At 38.6% G+C, this 19,381-nt stretch overlaps 1 protein-coding gene across 1 annotated transcript; it reads left to right on the forward strand.

Annotated features, from left to right (window-relative positions):
- The first annotated feature begins 992 nt into the window (after positions 1-992).
- ARL9 (ARF like GTPase 9) lies at positions 993-18,296 on the forward strand. Its single transcript, XM_081303238.1, has 4 exons — positions 993-1,830; positions 5,048-5,210; positions 12,001-12,176; positions 17,395-18,296. Exons 1-4 carry the CDS (start codon positions 1,381-1,383, stop codon positions 17,572-17,574), a joined length of 969 nt encoding a protein of 322 aa, XP_081159364.1. The 5' UTR covers positions 993-1,380; the 3' UTR covers positions 17,575-18,296.
- Positions 18,297-19,381: the final 1,085 nt, after the last annotated feature.

Genomic DNA, 19,381 nt, shown 5'->3' on the forward strand with positions numbered 1-19,381 from the left:
TCCGCTGAAAATATATCATGTTGACATGGGTATAAACAAAACAGCATTTAAAAGTTTTTAATCAGGGGCTGGGGATGTGGCTCAAGCGGTAGCGCTCGCCTGGCGTGCCTGCGGCCCAGGTTCGATCCTCAGCACCACATACAAACAAAGATGTAGTGTCCGTCGAGAACTAAGAAAAAATAAATAAATATTAAAATTCTCTCTCTCTCTCTGTCCCCCTCTCTCTCTCTCTCTCTCTTTAAAAAAAAATTAAAAAGTTTTTAATCAGTCTTTTTAATAAAACTCTGAAGAGCTAACCTTAAAAACCACTGCATCTGGCTGGGGTTGTAGCTCAGCGGCAGAGGGCTCACCTAGCAAGTACTGGGCCCTGGGTTCGATCATCAGCACGACATAAAAATAAATAAATGAAAATATTGTGTCTAACTACAACTACAAAATATTAACAACAACCACCAAAACCACTGCATCGCTCAAGGCTTGTGAAACCTGCTATTCATTGTTCCTTACAAGCCTATCTGAAATAGATCTGATGAAGAAAAATCAGTTTATTGCATGTATAAACTATACTTTTAATTAATTGACAGTGCTAGGGGGTGGAATCCAAGGCCTCCTACATAACAGGCAATTGCCCTGCAGCCCCCACATCACCTTTGAAAGTTCCATTGGATGCCAAATTTACTACATACTCTATCCTGGGGTAAATTATACTATTTTGCCTAGTTCAGGTTTTGCTAACCTATACTTTGTTAGCAGCCAGAATCCTGGCGGGGTACTTAATCTCCGGAAATTTTACATATAAATAAATAAATGTGTGTGGGTTTTTTTTTTTTTTGGTGCTGTGTTTGAACCCAGGGCCTTGTGCATAGGGAGGCAAGCACCCTACCAGCTGAGCTATATCCCTAGCCCTGAAACTAGAATTTAAGACATTACTCTGTCCTTAACCAATAACCCTTTAGACGTGGCTAAGTGGCGTTTACTTGCACTGTGGAGGGGAGATACACAACTTAGCTTGGCTTTGGTTGTGAGCCGAAGGAGGACGCCGGCGCTGTAGGCGTTCTGCGGGTTGAGGACGCCAGCTTGGCAGAGCAGGCTCGGGATTTGAAGCTGGAGAGGTCGGAGGCTAAGGTCGCTCTGGACCCTGCTTAGGTGGAAGGCGTTTCCCTCACGAGCTGGTGACGCCTAGGTACGTTTTTCCGGCAGCGTGATAATAAGCCCGTCGCTCTTCCAACTCTTGGTTGGGACCTCTGGGTTCTTCTGGGCTGGGCTCGATCCACCCGCTAGAACACCCGCCCATTTCAACTCCATTTGGGGTCCCTCCTCCTCACCCCCGGGTTCGGCGAATCAACTGCCAGTCGCCCTGGACAGGCGAGCTAGTGCGAAATGCCAGACCTCAGGCTGTACGCACTGGGAATAGCTGCGGCCGTGGTGACCACGGGTGTGGCCTACGCCCTGTGGACCTACGTCTCCGCCCTGCGCCCCGCGAGGAGGCCACACCTGCCCGGACCCGAGGCTGCAACTCCTGCGCGCGGGCGCGCAGAGGAAAGAAAGCAAACAGGAGCGGTGGAAATGGAGAATGTGAAGAAAGGGAAGGCTAAGGAAGTGGCGAAGGAGAAAATTAAGGTGAAAGGAAAAGAAGAGAGAAAGAAAGAAGTGTCAAAGGGGAAAGAGAAAGGGAAGGAAGAGAAGTGGATAAGAAAAGATAATGAGCAGGAAAAGGAGAAAGAGCAAGGGAAGGAGACAGCAGCCAAGAATGAGCAATTTAAAGAAAAACCAGAGGTAGAGAAGAGCACCAAGACAGAGACGCCTCTGGAGTCATCCGTAGAAAACCAGGTACCTGGGACCCTTGCCTCCAAGGCCCGGCTCTGTTACGTCAGACCCCAAGACCTGCGCAGGGGGAACTGGGCCTCAACCGAGGGTTTTCCACCTAAGGATCGGAGGGATTGTATCGAGCTACGAACATCCCATTGTCCTCCCCTTCTCCCCTGCTTCACCCCTGTACCCTGTGTCCTAACAGATTCTAATGTTGAGGGACCAGAGATCTTGACTGGTCTTCAAAAGTGACGCCTTTTGCCTCTGCCGGGCATTCAGTGCTGAGCTCCCAGACCATCTGCCAACACAGAGACCAGTCCCGGACGCTCCGTGCACGCAGGCTCTTTCCGCTTGTCAGAAGCGGCAGTGTTCCTGAATTTATGCAGGATGTGTTTGGGGGCTCTCTGGCTCTTTTCTGTAAGGCGCTGTGGTTACTGCTTGCATAGTTTTCAAACCCAGAATTTTTAACGGAGAGGTGTGAGAACCCAGGCATTGTGAGGGTCAGCTAGATGGGCTCTGCGTTTCTGGTTGGCTCCATGGGTCTAGAGCCATTTTTGGTTCTAAACAGTCTTAATTATTAAAGGAAATTTGATATCTGGTAAAACACAGGCCACGTAGATCTATGTATGGCTAAAGGAATAACATTTTTTCTTTCTTTTGTGGTGCTGGGGATTGATGCAAATGAAGCAAGCACTCTACCAACTCAGCTATATCCCCAGTCCTAAAAAAATTACTTTTGACACAGAATGATCATGTTCAGCATCACATTTTGCATCTGAACTCTTGATTTACAACTATCTTAGGTTTTCCTAGGAGGGGATAGACACGAGGATAATACATTTTATTTTAATTAATTAATTAATTGGTGCTGAGGATTGAACCCAAAATCTTAGGAATATGCTCTGTCACTCAGCTACATCCCCAGCCCAATGTTTGTATTTTAGACCGAAAATATAACAAAATGTAAAACATTAATGCAGAATTTCTAGGTAGAATGGGTTTAGGTGTGGCAATGTGGTTGGAAAAGGAGTAGGGAACTGTTTTTAACTCACAATGTTTCAAGGACCTAGTACATCATTATTTTAGGAATCACTAAGAAAGAAAAAAAAATGCTACCAACCAAAATAGGACATACCATAGATTTTAAAAACATCCTATTTTTAGCATATTAAAATGAGGAAGGGATGTACTATGGAATGAGTATATAATGAATATGTAATGAAGTATGTTGGGGTAACCTGAGTGGGGGCCCCTTCGAAATGGTGAGAGAACACAATCCATGCCTGCATCTATTTTTTGGTGCTGCTACTGCTTTAAACCATGTAATTTTAAAGCATTCAACAAAGTCTCCTTTGTGCATCAAGTCCTTCTTTCTTACCCTAGCACTTTCTAAGAATGGCATTTTTAAAATATTTTTATTAGTTATTATGGGCCTTTATTTATTTATATGTGATGCTGAGACGAACCCAGTGCCTCGCACATGCAGGCAAGCGCTCTGCCACTGAGCCACAGCCCCAGCCCTAAGAATGGCATTTTAACGTGTAGATGCAGATGGAGAGAATGGGGAAGGACATAGGGGTGGAGATAGGAGAGATCCATGAAAATATCATTCACTTTCAGAGCCATCAAGAATTCACTCTAGGGGTTGGGGTTGTGGCTCAGTGGTAGAGCACTTGCCTAAAATGTGTGAGGCACTGGGTTTGATCCTCAGCACCGTATAAAATTAAATAAATAAATAAAGGTGTTGTGTCCTTCTACAACTAAAAATATTTTAAAAAATAAAAAAAAAAGAATTCACTCTAAAATGTATGGCCTTCAAAAATTGTGTTGTTGGGCTGGGGCTGGGGCTCAGCAGTAAAGCACTCACTTAGCATGTGAGAGGCCCTGGGTTTGATCTTCAGCATCACATAAAAATAAATAAAGATATTGTGTCCAACTTAAAAAAAATGTGTTGTTTACCCAAATACCTATTAGGGCGGAACTTAAAATGTCTTACTTTCACATAGATTTTTTTTTTAAAGAAGTGGTTATAGACATTCTAATACTGTTTAAGATCACTTTTTTTCCCTCCAGAAATGCAATCTAAGTCTAATGTCAACATTTGGTGTTCAAGCAGAACAAGCAGGGTGTATAAGATTATTGTTATTTCTAAACAAGTGCCATTAAAGATAATTGCTAGTATTTTAGATCTACATAACCTGTGTTTTACCAGATATCAAATTTCCTTTAATAATTAAAACTGTTTAGAACCAAAAAGTGGCTCTAGACCCATGGAAACATCTTTATTAAGCTGTTTGGGAAATAGAATGGAATTTCTCTGAGCAGTCTGGCTCACTTCTTAATCTTTGGCCAAGACCAAACCACCAATCACCTAATGTTTTCACGTAACCATTACTACTATGTGACTATTTTTTTTTTTTTGAGAATTTTTTTTAATGTTTATTTTTCAGTTTTTGGCGGACACAACATCATTGTTTGTATGTGGTGCTGAGGATCGAACCCGGGCCGCACGCATACCAGGCGAGCGCGCTACCGCTTGAGCCACATCCCCAGCCCTACTATGTGACTATTAATCTCACAATCTTTGCACTGTAGAGACCACATCTCTAGGCACTTTTAACTGTATTTCTGTCTTCTCATGAGACTGCCCTTGTGGTCCCTCAGTCCATGGCAATAAAAATTGAGGCTGACATATTGGTAGGATGCTTTAATCTCATTAAATCATGGTACTTAAAAATATAAGAGGGGAAACTTGCACTAACATTTTATAATCAAGTTATGTACTTGTGAAGAAAAGATAGATTAATAATAACATGAGACCTTAAATGCTTGCATGCTGAGTGGTATAGTGGGTGTGTGCACCATGGAGGTCCCAAGACCCCGAAAACCAAACCAAATTCTGGTACAATCTCCAAAGGACATGAACAGGAAGTCTCGAAATTGACTCTAAGACCTCTAGAACCTTCCATAAATACTGGTGTATATGTGTGTTGGTGTATGTGATAGACTGACCAGGAGTTGGGGGATGGAGAGGGTATGTGAGATTAATAGTCACATAGTAGTAATGGTTATGTGAAAACATTAGGTGATTGGTGGTTTGGTCTTGGCCTATAAAATGTTAAGTTCCTCTCTGGTTGGCAATTCCATGATTATTATTAGGTACTAGCACAGGAAGGCACACTATTAGGAGCTAGGAAAACAAGGACATAGGTTTATTGATTTATCTTTTGTTTCACAGGACAAAAATAAGCAGATCCTAGTTCTAGGCCTGGATGGAGCAGGGAAAACCAGCATCCTCGACTCTCTAGCTTTAAACAAAGTCCAGCATAGCAAGGCACCCACCCAAGGTTTCAATCCCGTTTGCATCGACATTGAAGACAACCAGATGGAGTTCCTGGAGAGTAAGCTCTATTTCCTCACTAGTTATCTGGTAGCCTTCCTTTTTTTTTTTTTTTTTTTTTTTTTTTTTTTAAGAGAGAGAGAGAGAGAGAGAGAGAATTTTTTTTTTTAAATATTTTTTATTTTTAGTTCTCGGCGGACACAACATCTTTGTTGGTATGTGGTGCTGAGGATCGAACCCGGGCCGCACGCATGCCAGGCGAGCGCGCTACCACTTGAGCCACATCCCCAGCCCATGGTAGCCTTCCTTAATGTTAAGCTAGACATGGTGTTATCGACTGGATTCTTATGATGCTGGATCAGATTTACATAAACTTTAGGATGCATGTGTGGTTTAATACTAAGGTGCCCTAGGGAGGGAGTTAGGAATCACTTTCTGCTTTTTTAATTGTCTCCTTTTTTGCAGTGATGGAGACAGGGGAGGTTAAAGGAAGGCTTTAGCATGCTCTCCTATAATCTATAACGGGCCTTCCTCTTTCCACACTACAGCAAATAAACATGCAGCCTAAGTAAGTACAGTGTGCTTCCTTCTCTGCAAATGAAATTATACAGAAGCCCCAAACTTCTTCTTCCAACTAGATGGCAGTCCCAAAGTCCCTACTGTGCAGCAATGCTGAAGTCACCATCTTGCTAGATGTTGCTGTGCCCCAAAGTTGGGTCAGATCTTCCCTTGTCTTCTCTCTCTCTCTCTCTCTCAGTGCTTTACCACTGAGCTATATTCCTGACCTTTTTATTTATTTTTTATTTTTTTATTTTTAAAATTTTTTTTAGAGAGAGAGAATTTTTTTAATAATTATTTTTTAGTTTTTGGTGGACACAACATCTTTATTTTTTTTTTTTTATTTTTATGTGGTGCTGAGGATCGAACCCATCACCCCGCGCATTCTTGGCGAGCACACTACCACTTGAGCCACATCCCCAGTCCTGTGACCTTTTTATTTTTTGAGACAGGATCTCCCTAAGTAGATGAGGCCCTCATTAATTGCCCAGGTTGGCCTTGAACTTGTGATTCTCCTATCTTAGCCTCCTGGGTTCTTCTCTTACACTCTCTCTTTGGATGACTTGATCCATCTTCATGGCACTTAATACTATCTATATGATAATGAGCCCCCCAAATTGACCTATCTAGCCCAAACATATCCAAATATCCCCTGACATCTCTACTTGATTGTCTAATCAGCCTCTCAAACCATGTGATTAAACAAAAATGTTTGACTTATCCCCTCCTGTCTGTTTCATTACCTGTAATCCACTGGCCATTAAGTGATTCCTTACTCGTCAAGTTGCTCAAGGCAGAATCTGGGAGTCACCTTTGATTCCTCCTTCTCTACCCCTGCCTTCAGTCAACAAGTGAAGCATATTGACTCTTTGTATCTCCAAAGCATAATTAGAATTTGTCAGTGTCATCCTTTTCCACTGCCTGCAAATGAGCCAAAACCTCCCTCACCTGTTCCTCAGTTTCCTGCAGTCATCATTTTATTTTTGCTTTTGTCCATTTGTGTAGAGAAATATTTTAACCCAAGTATTTAAGCAAATCCATTGCTAACTTAAAACCCTTCAATGAATTAGCTGGGTGCAATGGTGTACGTCTGTAATCCCAGTGGCTGGGGAGGCTGAGGCAGGAAGATAGAAAATTTGAGGTCAGCTTCAGCTACTTAGTGAGGCCCTGAACAAGTTAGTGAGACCCTGCTTCAAAATAAGAAAAAAAAAAAAAAAAGAAAAGAAAAAAAAAAAGGAGGAGGGAGGGTGAGGATGTAAGCCCAGTGGCTAAGCACTCCTGGGTTCAGTCCTCAGTACCAAAAAAACAAAAACCCTTCCAATGATAGGTAGGTTCACTTTTAAATAACTCATAGTTCAAAGATAAAATCATTATGGGAATTTAAAAATACTCAGAACAAATGATTGGTAAAAATAACAATGACAAAAATCTATTGGTCAAAATTGGCATGCCAAAAAAAATAATAATGCATTTAAAGAAATTTACAATCTTAAATGCTTATAGCTAGGAAAAAAACATCTGAAAACTTATGGGTTAAATATATGATGTAGATCAGGAAAGAACAACAGGCTAAAATCAAAGAAGGTAGAAGGAAAGATTATAAAGAAACCAATGAAATTAATTACAAAAATACAGTAGCAAAGATCAGAAAAGTCAAAAGTTAGTTCCTTGAAAGATAAACAAAATAGACAATCTTCTGATGAAATTTATCAAGGAAAATCTAGAAAGCACAACTAATGTCTCAAATGAAAAAAAGATGTCAAGAGTATATTTACATCTGTGCTAATAGATATATATATATTACAAAAGCAGATTCAAGAAGAAATAAAAACTCTTGGCCAAATTATATTGTTATATTGTGTGCATATACAAATATGTAAAAATAAATCATACCATTGTGTACAACTATAGTTCACCAATAAAAATGTGGAAAATAAATAAAAATAAGACATTGAATAATTAAAAAAAAATCATTAGCTAAAAATCACCCTAGGGCTGGGGATATAGCTCAGCTTTCCTCACAAACACAAGGCCCTTGGTTCAATCCCCAACACCACCAAAAAAAAAAAAAAAAAAAAAAAAAAAGAAGAAAGAAAAAAAGAAAAAAATCTCTCTATAATGAAAACACTAGATAAGTTGATTTTAAAGGTAAACTCTATCAATCTTAATCTTCCATAAATTCTCCTACCCAACAGGAAGCAAAAGTAGTATTTCCTCACAGTGAGATTACTATAACCAAAGCCAGGCTAAGAAGTATTAAAAAAAAGGAAATTCATGAGCATAGAAGCAGAAATCCAAACAAAATTGTCCAGAAACAAAAGGTTTGAAAAATCTAAGCAACTCAGTGAGCATCTGTCTTTAAATAAAATACAAAATAGAGGGCTGGGGTTGTGGCTCAGTGGTTGAGTGCCCCTGAGTTCAACCTGTGGTACCCATCCCCCCCAAAAAACCCTATAAATGTCATTTACTACATTGTTAACTAGAGAAATATATATGATAACCTCAATAACAGCAGAAAAAAAATTTCAAAATTCAATTCTGTTTATGATTTTAAAATTCTTAATAAACTAAAAATAAATGGCAATTCCTTAACCCACCAACACTTCAGAACACAGGATTCCTCAACATAAAGTATTAGAAGTATGGCCCCTTGAAAGCCAGGACCAACAAGAGTATTTTCATTCAGCATTACCCAGAAGGTCTAAGTCAGTTCAACACAAAGAAAAGGCATTAGGATTAGAAAGGAAGAAACAAAACAGTTCTTGTTTATGAATGTTGTAATTTTCTTTAAAGGAAACCTAGAAGACCTGTCAAATTACTTTAAAAAGTCAATTACACTTCTGTTATCCAGCAACATGCAGAAAATGATTTTTTTTCCTCTTCTTCGGTTGAACTTATGGGCACTTTTTCACAAAGCTACACACCCAACCTTTTATTTATTTTATTTAAAAATTTTTTTTTGGTTGTAGATAGACACAATACTTCTATTTATTTTTTATGTGGTGCTGAGGATGGAACCTGGTGCCTCACATGTGGTAGGCAAGCCATCTACCACTGAGCTACAACCCCAGCCCCCAGCTCCCCAGCCTTTTAAATTAATTAATTAATTTTTGATTTGAGATAGGGTCTTTCTTAGTTGCTTAGGGCCTTACTAAGTTGCTGAGACTGGCTTCAAACTGGCTGTCCTCCTGCTGGGAGGATTCCCCTAGTTGCTGGGATTATAGGCAGGCACTACTATGCACAGCTTAGCATATATGATTTTTAAGAAGATATCATTTTTGATAGCAATGTACATAATTTAGCTAGTCCTAAACTTAACCACACATACACACACACACACACACACACACACACACACACGAGAGAGAGAGAGAGAGAGAGAGAGAGAGAGAGAGAGAGAGAGAGAGAATTTGCAGATGTCATTGGAAAACACTGAAAGAAGATCTAAATAAATGGTGACATAGTTTCCATGAATAGGAAGTCAGCACATCAAAAAGATGTTAATTCATGGGCTGGGGCTGTAACTCAGTGGTAGAGTGCTTGCCTGGCATGTGTGAGGCACTTGGTTCAATCCTTAGCACCACATAAAAATAGACTAATAAACAAACATATGTGTGTCTATCTACAACTAAAAAAAAATTTGAAAACAAAACTTAAAAAGATGTTAATTCTCCTCCAAATTTATGTTTAGATATAATTCAATTCCAATCAAAATCCCGATAAAACTTTTTTTAAGAGTTTGAGAAGCTGAGACTAAAACTTGCATGGAAGAATAAAGGTATAAAAAAGCTGGACACTCTTGAAGAAATGAGTAAGAAAGACAGCCTTATTCTGTCAAATATCAAATCTTACTATAAAGCTTTAAAATTAACATTGTGTGGTGTTGGCACAGGAATGAGCAAAGTGACCAAATGTACAGAGTAGACATCTTCTGGGGAAAAGAGAGGCTGTTTAACAAATGGTGATGGCACATGAGAAAAAAGTGAAATTGTTTACCAGCCTCTTTATATACATATGTATACATCAAATTCAGATGGATAAAAGTCTAATGTAAAAAGCTTTGTGAAGAAAATAGAGAATATTTTATGTCTCCAGGGTAGAAAAAGACAGATGCAGAATACAAAACAGGATATAAAAATGGATAAAGACAGATGGGTAAATCAACTACATTAAAATTGGGAACTTCTGCTCATAAAAAAGATGCCACAAAATGGGAGAAGATACATGCAACACATATAACCTGCCGCAATAAACAGACAGTAATCAGAATATGTTAAGAACTCTTATGAAAAAATTTAGACATCATAAAAAACATTTCACATGAAACAAATTAGAAGTAAACATGAAAAAATGTTTAATGATCATTAAGCAAGAGAATTCAAATTAGGCGCAGGAGCGCGCGCGTGCGCGCGCGCGCGCGCGCGCGCACACACACACACACACACACACACACACACACACACACACACACATACACACAAATCAATCAGATAATACCAAGTTTTGAAGAGAATGTGAATCCAAAGGAAATTTATTGGCCATTGGTGGAACATAAATTGGAACCTGCCACTTTAGAAAACAATTTAGCCTAGTTGGCCTTCCTTTCACGCATATCCACACCAGGAAACAAATACAAAAGTCTTTACAGCAGCATTGTTTATGGTAACAATAAATGAGGAATAACCCAGTGTCCATGGATGTTTAAATTGTGTTAAAACCAACAGAATTGTCTCCAGTTTAAGCAACTTTTTTTTGTTTGTTTGTTTTTGTTTTAGGTGGACACAATATGTTATTTTATTTTTATGTGGTGCTGAGAATGGGGCTGGGGATGTGGCTCCAGCGGTAGCGCGCTCGCCTGGCATGCGTGCGGCCCGGGTTCGATCCTCAGCACCACATACCAACAAAGATGTTGTGTCCGCCAAAAACTGAAAAATAAATATTAAAATTCTCTCTCTTCTCTCTCTCTCTCTCTTTAAAAAAAAACCAACAGAATTACTTAGAAGTTTTCAAAATAGTTTAACAAATGAAAGACACAAAATACTTAGAAGAATGACTAGCCTAGAGAGATGCAAAAGAAAACAAGGAAAGGTAAATCTTTTCTTATTAGTGTTTAAAATGGCTTTTGTTAAGTTGCTGTTACAGAGATCTGAAAGCTTTTTCTATCAATGGCTATGTAGTAAATAATTTGAGCTCTGTGGACCGCATCGTCTCTGTTGTAACCACTAAACTGCCCTTGTGGTATAAGAGTAGCCACAGATAATATATAAACCAAAACATATTGTGTTCCAATAAAACTATTTGTGGACACTAAAATCTAAAATTGATAGAATATTCACAGTTGTAATATGGTATTCTTTTTTTAAAAAAAAAACATTTAAATGTGTAAAAAAGCCTTTTTAGCTTGTGAGCTATACAAAAATAGATGGCTGGTTAGATTTGAATATGGGACCATGGTCTGCCAAACCCCATCCTAGGAGAAAAATAAAAGCTAAATTCATTTTATATATTATCATTACCAAAAAGTTTCCTATGGGAAGAATCAGCAGAATGAATTTCTGTAATCTAAAGGCATTTTTATTCTAAGGCAAATATTCCTGAATACCTTAAGATCATATTTCCTCTTAATGCAATATTAAAAATAGAAATTAGTTCTAGGATTCTGACAAAGGAAAATAATTATGCAAATAAGGGTAGCCAAGAAGTTTAGTCCATTTAAAAATCAGAGTGATATGTGTTTTTTGTTTGTTTTTCCCCCATACTGGGAGTTGAACCAGGGGCACTTAACCACAGAGCCACATTCCCAGCCCTTTTATTTGTATTTTTTAGAGACAGAGTCAACGAGTTATTCAGACTTGTGAAGTTGCTGAGGCTGGCTTTGAACTCACAATCCTCCTGCCTCAGCCTCCCAAGCCACTGGCATTACAGGCATACACTACTGTGCCCAGCATAACTTGTGCTTTAACCTACCACCTTTAACTATTTCAGTAGCCCACTCCCATTGACGAACTTGCAGTGGCTGTGAGTCTGCTGTGTATGTCAGGATCAGAAGACACCCACTGTAATATTTAATATCTGAACAAAGATCCTTTCTGATTCCAAAATGAATGATCCACTGTGAAGGGTACTCATTCCCAATGGCTATTTCCCAGCAGTGTCCCTCTCATTGCTGTCAGAATTGGGTATCTTCTAACACAGTGGAATTTTGTTGGAACACCTGTCCAGTGTGCCCAGACTGTCCTGGGTGAATGCTCCTGTGATTTGTTGGTGTCTTCTTCCTCTACTGTTCTCTGTAGTTGGCGGCAGCGAGCCTTTCCGTTCCTACTGGGAAATGTACCTGTCCAAGGGATTGTTGCTGATCTTTGTGGTGGATTCAGCAGATCACAATCGATTACCTGAAGCCAAAAAATTCCTTCACCAACTAACAGAAGCAAATCCAATCCTTCCTCTGGTTGTGTTTGCACACAAACAGGTAAAAATCTGTGCAAATATAAATCACACTCAATACTTTGTTTACTAATACAAGAAATGTCTATTTTTTAATAGCTACATAATAATATGCTGCATATTCAATTTGACTTATTAGATTCCCTGGGTTATAAACTCCTTGAGCGTAATGACTGTTATGAATTTTGGTGTCCTTTGAAGTTCCTAAGTAGACTGCTTTGTGCATAGTAGGAATTCAGCAAAGGTCTGTTGAACTTATTTCAATAAACATATATTAATGGTTGAATCCAACAAAATATTTGAGAGGTTTCCATGTATAAAGAAATAGTTTTGTTTTAGACCAACTAGATTGACCTGAATTTATTTCATACACATGTTAAATATTAAATATCGATGGGGAAATTGGAACCCCTGTGCACTGTTGGAATGTAAAATTGTATACTTGCTATGGGAAATAATATTGTGGCTCCTCAAAAAATAAAAAAAATAGGGTTCCCATATGATGCAGCAATTCCACTTCTGGGCATATATCTCCACCCCGCCCCCCCAACAACAACAACAACAAAAAAACCCTGAAAGCACTTTTCAAACAGGTATTTATATAGCACTATTTACAGTGGCCAAAAGGTGGAAGCAACCCAAGAGTCCATCCAATGATGAACAGATAAACAAAACATGGTACTTACATACAATGGAATATTACTTGGCCTTAAAAGGGAAGGAAATTCTGACATATTACAATACAGATGAACCTTTAAGACATCATGTTACACGAAATAAGCCAGCCAAGAAAGGACAAATATTGAAAAATTCTGCTTATTGAGGCTCCCAGAAAAGTCAAATCCACTAAGATACAGAGTAGAATGGTGGTTGCCTGGAGCTATGGGAGGGAGGAATGGGGGAATTAATTGATAGGCACAGAGTTTCAGTTTAGCAAGATTAAGAGAGTTTGGGTGATAGTCGCACAACAATGTGAATGTATTTAATGGCACTGTACACTGAAAAATGGTTAAGATGGTAACTTTTGTTACGTGCACTTTTCACAATTAAAAAAAAATTTAAAAATGAATTTCCAAGGGCTGGGGTTGTGGCTCAGTGGTGGAGCGCGTGTGAGGCACAGGGTTCGATCCTCAGCACCACATAAAAAAATAAAGATGTTATGTTCATCACTAAAAATAATACTTAAAAAAGTGAATTTCCATAACATTGTATTATTTAAGCCCCTTTCTCAATGGCTAGGTTTGCCGATTATAAAACAGCTCAATTCCTACTTTTTCTTTTATGACTTCTATGAGTGAATATTTGTGGAAATAAACTAATCCCAAATGATGACCCAAAGTAGGAGCCTAGTTCAAATCCCTTGTGGAAACTAGTTCAGCAGATTTTGACATTCGGTTAACATTTTGAAAGAAACACTCGTGCTGTTTTGTTTTTATTTTTAAGAGGAGCATTTTAAATACCATAAACTACAAAGATTTGGGGATGGAAGTATAGCTCAATGGTAGAAGATGTGCTTAGCATGCATGAGGCCCTAGGTTCTATTGCCAGTTCCAACATCAATAAACAATAAATAAATAAATAATAGCAAAGATTTTAAAAGTCATGATAAATGTGAGCTGTACGCTATTCCATTGCACGAATGAATATACCACAGTCTTGCCATTTTCTTGTTGTGTATTTGAATTATTTTCAATTTTTCATTGTTATAAACAATGTTGCAGATGAGCCTTCAAATATATGTGTCTCCTTGGAGATCTCTGTGAACATTTTCCTGGTGCATATGCCTAAAAGAACAATTACTGGGTTTTTGTATTTATAAATGGTAAATTAGACTAGATCTTATCAAGTTGCTTTCCAAAGATGTTATACCAGTTCATTCTCCCATTGGCAGAAGGTGACAGTTTTTGGAACTCTATATCTTTGTCGTATTTTTGCCAATATGATGGGGCAGAATTGTTTTTTATTATTCTAATTTATATTTCTCTAATTGCTAGTGAGCTTAAATATTTTTCAGGTGTTTATTGATCTCAACATTAGTGAATTTATTAGTATCTTTTTCCAAACTCTTACTAGAGTGTTTATCGTGTGTGTGTGTGTGTGTGTGTGTGTGTGTGTGTGTTTTGCTGGGGGTAGAACCCAGTGTTTCACATATATTACGCATGTTTCCTACCACTCTGTTACACCTCTAGCCCCTCTATCTTTTCTTGTTTGAATTATGGGAATCTTTAAAAGCATTCTTTGTTAGTCACATGCTTTACTACTATCTTCTTCAGCATTCTGGTGGCATGTCATTTTATTTTACTTATAGTTTACATTTTCATATTGAAGATTTCTATTTTTAATTTATCAATACTTTCTTTTGTGATTTGTCTCTTCATCAAATTAAATCAACAAGGCAATTCATTGTCAAATTTATAATTTTATTGAGCCTTAATGAGAAAAGATCTGTATATTCTAGTTTGTGTTAGTTAGCCTTTCATCACTGTGACCAAAACACCAGACAAGAACAATTAGAGGAGAAAAAGTTTATTTGGGGCTTTAAGTTTTAGAGGTTCAGTTCATGATCAATCTGACTCCATTGCTCTGGGCCCAAGAGGAGGTAAAATATCATGGTAGAAAGGTGTGACAGAGGGCTGGGGATGTGGCTCAAGCGGTCTGGCATGCGTGCGACCCGGGTTCGATCCTCAGCACCACATACCAACAAAGATGTTGTGTCCTCTGAGAACTAAAAAATAAATATTAAAAATTCTCTCTCTCTCTCTCTCTCTCTCTCTCTCCTCTCTCACTCTCTCTTAAAAAAAAAAAAAAGAAAGGTGTGACAGAGGAAGCTGCTCAATTCATGACAACCAAGAGCAAGAGAGGAGCCAGGGACAAGATACACTCCAAGGCCACCCACCACCACCACGTAACCTATTTCCATAGCCACACACCATCTGCCTGCAGTTACCAGTCAGTAGTCCATTTAAATTATTAATAAATCAAATGGATTGACCCATTAATGAGATTACAGCTCTCATAAGCTCATTATTTCATCTCTGAACATTCCTGCACTGCCTAATGAATGAGCTTTTTGAGGGACACTTCATATTCATACCATAACAAGAGCTCAATTTATCTTTGTTTATATTCTTTGGCCAAAATATTTAGTCTATTATTTTAGCTAAGTTCAAGTTTTTTTAATATTTATTTTTTAGTTGTAGTTGGACACAATACCTCCATTTTATCTACCTATTTTCATGTATGCTGAGGATCAAACCCAGGGCCCCCCACCCCGTGTGCTAGGCGAGTGTTCTACCGCTGAGCCACAATCCCAACCCGAAGTTCAAGTTTTTATGTAAGGGTTTTCAAAGAAGTCATCTTTTTTTATCTCTACTCTTTGCATTATTAACTCTATTAAGGCCCAATTATATAAGCATGGAATAAACCCTGTATTTATACCTTATGTGTTATATCATTAGAGGGAGCCCCTCTTTCCACCTACCACCCTTCTCTTCCTATTTTTTCTGCTCCAATTCAGTCAGAGAACTTATTTAATCTGGGACATTATCCATGTTACTGGATTTATTAATGCCATTACACAAATTATTATAGGCTCTAAGATAAAGTAAATTATTCAGATTTAGAACAGTCAGTGAATGTATGTGACTACCAGTACTCAGAGGGGTAACCACCTCCCAGTTACTAATTACAGCACATCATGAAGCCTCCCCGTGGTGGAATTTGGTAGGTCTACATTGGTATAGGAAAAATATGACTCAGTATTGGATTATTTTTAGAACTTGAAAACTGTTCTGCTGGTCAGGTGCAGTGGCACCCCTGTTTGTCCCAGCTCCTCAGGAAGCTAAGGTAGGAGGATCACTTGAACCCAGGAGTTTGAGGCCAGTCTGGGCAACATAGTGAGACCCCATCTCAATAAATAGATGATGATGATAGATAGATAGATAGATAGATAGATAGATAGATAGATAAAATGATACTCTGAAGCTTAGAAAAATGCTGCAAATTAATAAAAAGCCAATTACAAATGCAGTTTTAGATGTGAAAATGCCAACATTTTTTGCAAAGGACTCAAAAACAATGGGGATTTAATATTTATTAAAAGAAATATCAGATGGGCTGGGGATGTGGCTCAAGCGGTAGCGCGCTTGCCTGGCATGAGTGCGGCCTGGGTTCGATTCTCAGCACCACATACAAACAAAGATGTTGTGTCCGCCGAGAACTAAAAAAATAAATATTAAAAATTCTCTCTCTCTCTCTCTCTCTCTCTCTCTCTCTCTCTCTCTCTCCTCTCTCACTCTCTCTTTAAAAAAAAAAAAAAAGAAATATCAGAGACCTTTTGTCTAAACACTTCTGGATGCATGAGAGGCAGAGGAGTATATTTGGATCTTTCCATTTTGACCTCTAGGAGTCTGACTGTGGCATGCAGCGTAAGCCCAGGTGGCTCTCCCTAGGGGATTCTGCCCCTGCTGCATCTCTTTGCCTCTCTCCTCCTCTTTGCCTCCCTCCCTACCATTTTTGTTCTCTTATATCTCGATCTGCTCCCTCCCTGGTCTCTTGTCTGTCTCCCTCTACCTCCCAAAGTTTGATCCAAAGTTCTTGTTCAGTAGAAATAATAATCAGAAAAGAAAGCTCACAATGGCAAGTGCTAAAATCAGAAATACATGATATGAACCAAAAGTAACTAATGAATCAAATTCCTTTTGATAAATATAAATTTGTATTAATTGATTCTGTTGAAAATAATCTTGAATTAAAAACAGTGATGACTCTGTTTAGAAAATTAAGGTATTAGATTGGCTTAGCTTCATTCCAGAAAACATTTGTTTGATAACACATAAATGCTGGCATTAGCTGGGTGCAGTGGTGCACACCTGAAATCCCAGCAACTCAGGAGGCTGAGACAGGAGGATCTCAAGTTTGAGGATAGCCTCAGCACCCTGGTGAGGCCATAAGCAACTGAATCAGATCCTGTCTCAAAAATAAAATAAAAAGAGCTGGGGATGTGACTCAGTGGTGAAGTGTCTCTGGGTTCAATCCCTAGTACCCACCCCCATACTGGCATAATTCTGGTGAAAATATTTATATTCAAACATCTACTGGTGTCATCACAATTGAGGTCACAACATCCTCTGTATTAAAATGGTGAAGTCATTAGAGCAATAAATACAAATAGTAAGTCTGTATATCCCAAAGGAATGCAAAATAACCAACTTTTTCTTCTTATTTTTCCATTCTGGGTGAAGGATCTCGAGGCAGCCTATCACATTACAGATATCCACGAAGCATTAGCATTATCTGAGGTGGGAAATGACAGAAAATTGTTCTTGTTTGGAACTCAAGTGACCAAGAATGGCTCAGAGATACCTTCTACTATGCAAGATGCCAAAGACCTGATTGCACACCTGGCTGCAAATGTGCAGTAAGCAGGACGAGGCCCACTGTATGACTAACCACCTACATGTCATTGGGGAATGCTGAGTGGCAGGCTTGAAACCAAAGGTTTCCACTTTCGATTAAAAAATAAGACATTTCCTATTTTCTCAATGCATGACATATACACAAAGATAACGTTAATTCATTATGAGTATCTACTTATTTAGATTTTGAACATTAAACATATTTATAGCTGGGCCTGGTGGTGCACGACTGTAATCCCACTGGGGGGACTGGGGAGGATGACTAGGGAGGATCTCAAGTTTGAGACCAGCCTGGGAAACCTAGAAAAAGCCTGTCTCAAAATAAAAAAATAAAAAGGGCCAGAGATATAGCTCAGTGGTAAAATACTCCTGGATTGAATCTAATACTGCAAACAGCTAACCAAACAAAAACATTTTATTTTATTTTTTGGTACCAGGGATTGAACCCAGGGGTGCATAGCCCCTGAGACACAGCCCCAGTTCTTTTTGTTTCTTATTTTGAGACAGGATCTTATTAAGTTACTTAGGGCCTCACTAAGTTGCTGAGGCTGACTTTGAACTTATGCTCCTCCTGCCTTAGCCTCTCTAGCTGCTGGGATTCCAGGCATTCACTGCCACACCCAGTCAACATATTTTATTTTATTTTATTGATTTTTTAAAAAAGAAATGACAGTGGAATGCATTACAATTCTTATTACACATATACAGCACAACTTTTCTTTTCTTTTTTTTTAAAGAGAGAGTGAGAGAGGAGAGAGAGAGAGAGAGAGAGAGAGAGAGAGAGAGAGAGAGAGAGAGAGAGAGAATTTTTAATATTTATTTTTTTAGTTCTCGGCGGACACAACATCTTTGTTGGTATGTGGTGCTGAGGATCGAACCCGGGTCGCACGCATGCCAGACCGCTTGAGCCACATCCCCAGCCCTACAGCACAGCTTTTCATATCTCTGGTTGTACAATTAACATATTTTAAAAACAGCATATTTGGAGCGAATTAGGATTTTTTATTTTTCCAATGGTTTTTACCCAGGGCCTTGCACATGCTAAGCACATGCTTTTCCACTTAGCTCCACCCCCAGCCCTAGAATTAGGATGTTTAATCAACAAAAGTAAAGTGAACATTAGAATGTTTTCATCCCACTTGTGGTTTTTCAGTGCTATTAAGTTTCTATTAAAACATTTTAACAAGCTTCTTCTTCTCAAGTAAAAATCCATATGTCTTTCTTTTAAGTGGATCCATTAACATTGTGGGATAGAATTATAGGATAGTAGAATGAGGAAAGTGAGCACCTTCAAACCCACAGAGAAATAGAAATCAACCACTTTCAGAAAGAGTTACGAAATGCTTGTCTCTAGGAGCCTGTCATACTAGGTGAGGAATATTGAAGGGATTTGCTTTTAAAATTCTTGACATTTCACTTTTATATATAGATATGCTTTCTCCACTAGAGATGTTTTGTAAACTGATAATGAGATTTACCTACAGACTTGATGTGAAGTTCAACTAGAGTGCTTTTCCTTGATTAAAAAAAAAAATAATTTTTGAAAGTGGATTGTGGTATATATAAATTCTCCCTTTTACATTTTTGGAATCTGTGCCAAAGAACCAACTATGATGAAGATGATTAAGCCTCTCAATGTTAGCACAAAACCATCTCTATCAAGCTTTAGGTTACAATTGAATGTAACCCAACTTAGGCATTCGAGTACACAGGTTTGTACAAAATGATTGCCTATGAGAGGCGAAACAGGGGAGTGAGCGACTTTAAGGTCTTTACCTTCTCCACAGTCAGGGCTGCAGCATCCTGAGTACAC

This window comes from Spermophilus citellus, assembly GCF_964194105.1.
Source record: "Spermophilus citellus genome assembly, chromosome: 8".
NCBI classification, from domain to species: Eukaryota; Metazoa; Chordata; class Mammalia; order Rodentia; family Sciuridae; genus Spermophilus; species Spermophilus citellus.

Bases quoted from the DNA above. Each gene is read 5' to 3' on its own strand.
- ARL9 (XM_081303238.1), top strand. From the start codon at position 1,381: ATGCCAGACCTCAGGCTGTACGCACTGGGAATAGCTGCGGCCGTGGTG. The intron at 5,211-12,000 runs GTAAGCTCTATT...TGTTCTCTGTAG, and splicing joins CCAGATGGAGTTCCTGGAGA to TTGGCGGCAGCGAGCCTTTC. The intron at 12,177-17,394 runs GTAAAAATCTGT...TTCTGGGTGAAG, and splicing joins TTGTGTTTGCACACAAACAG to GATCTCGAGGCAGCCTATCA.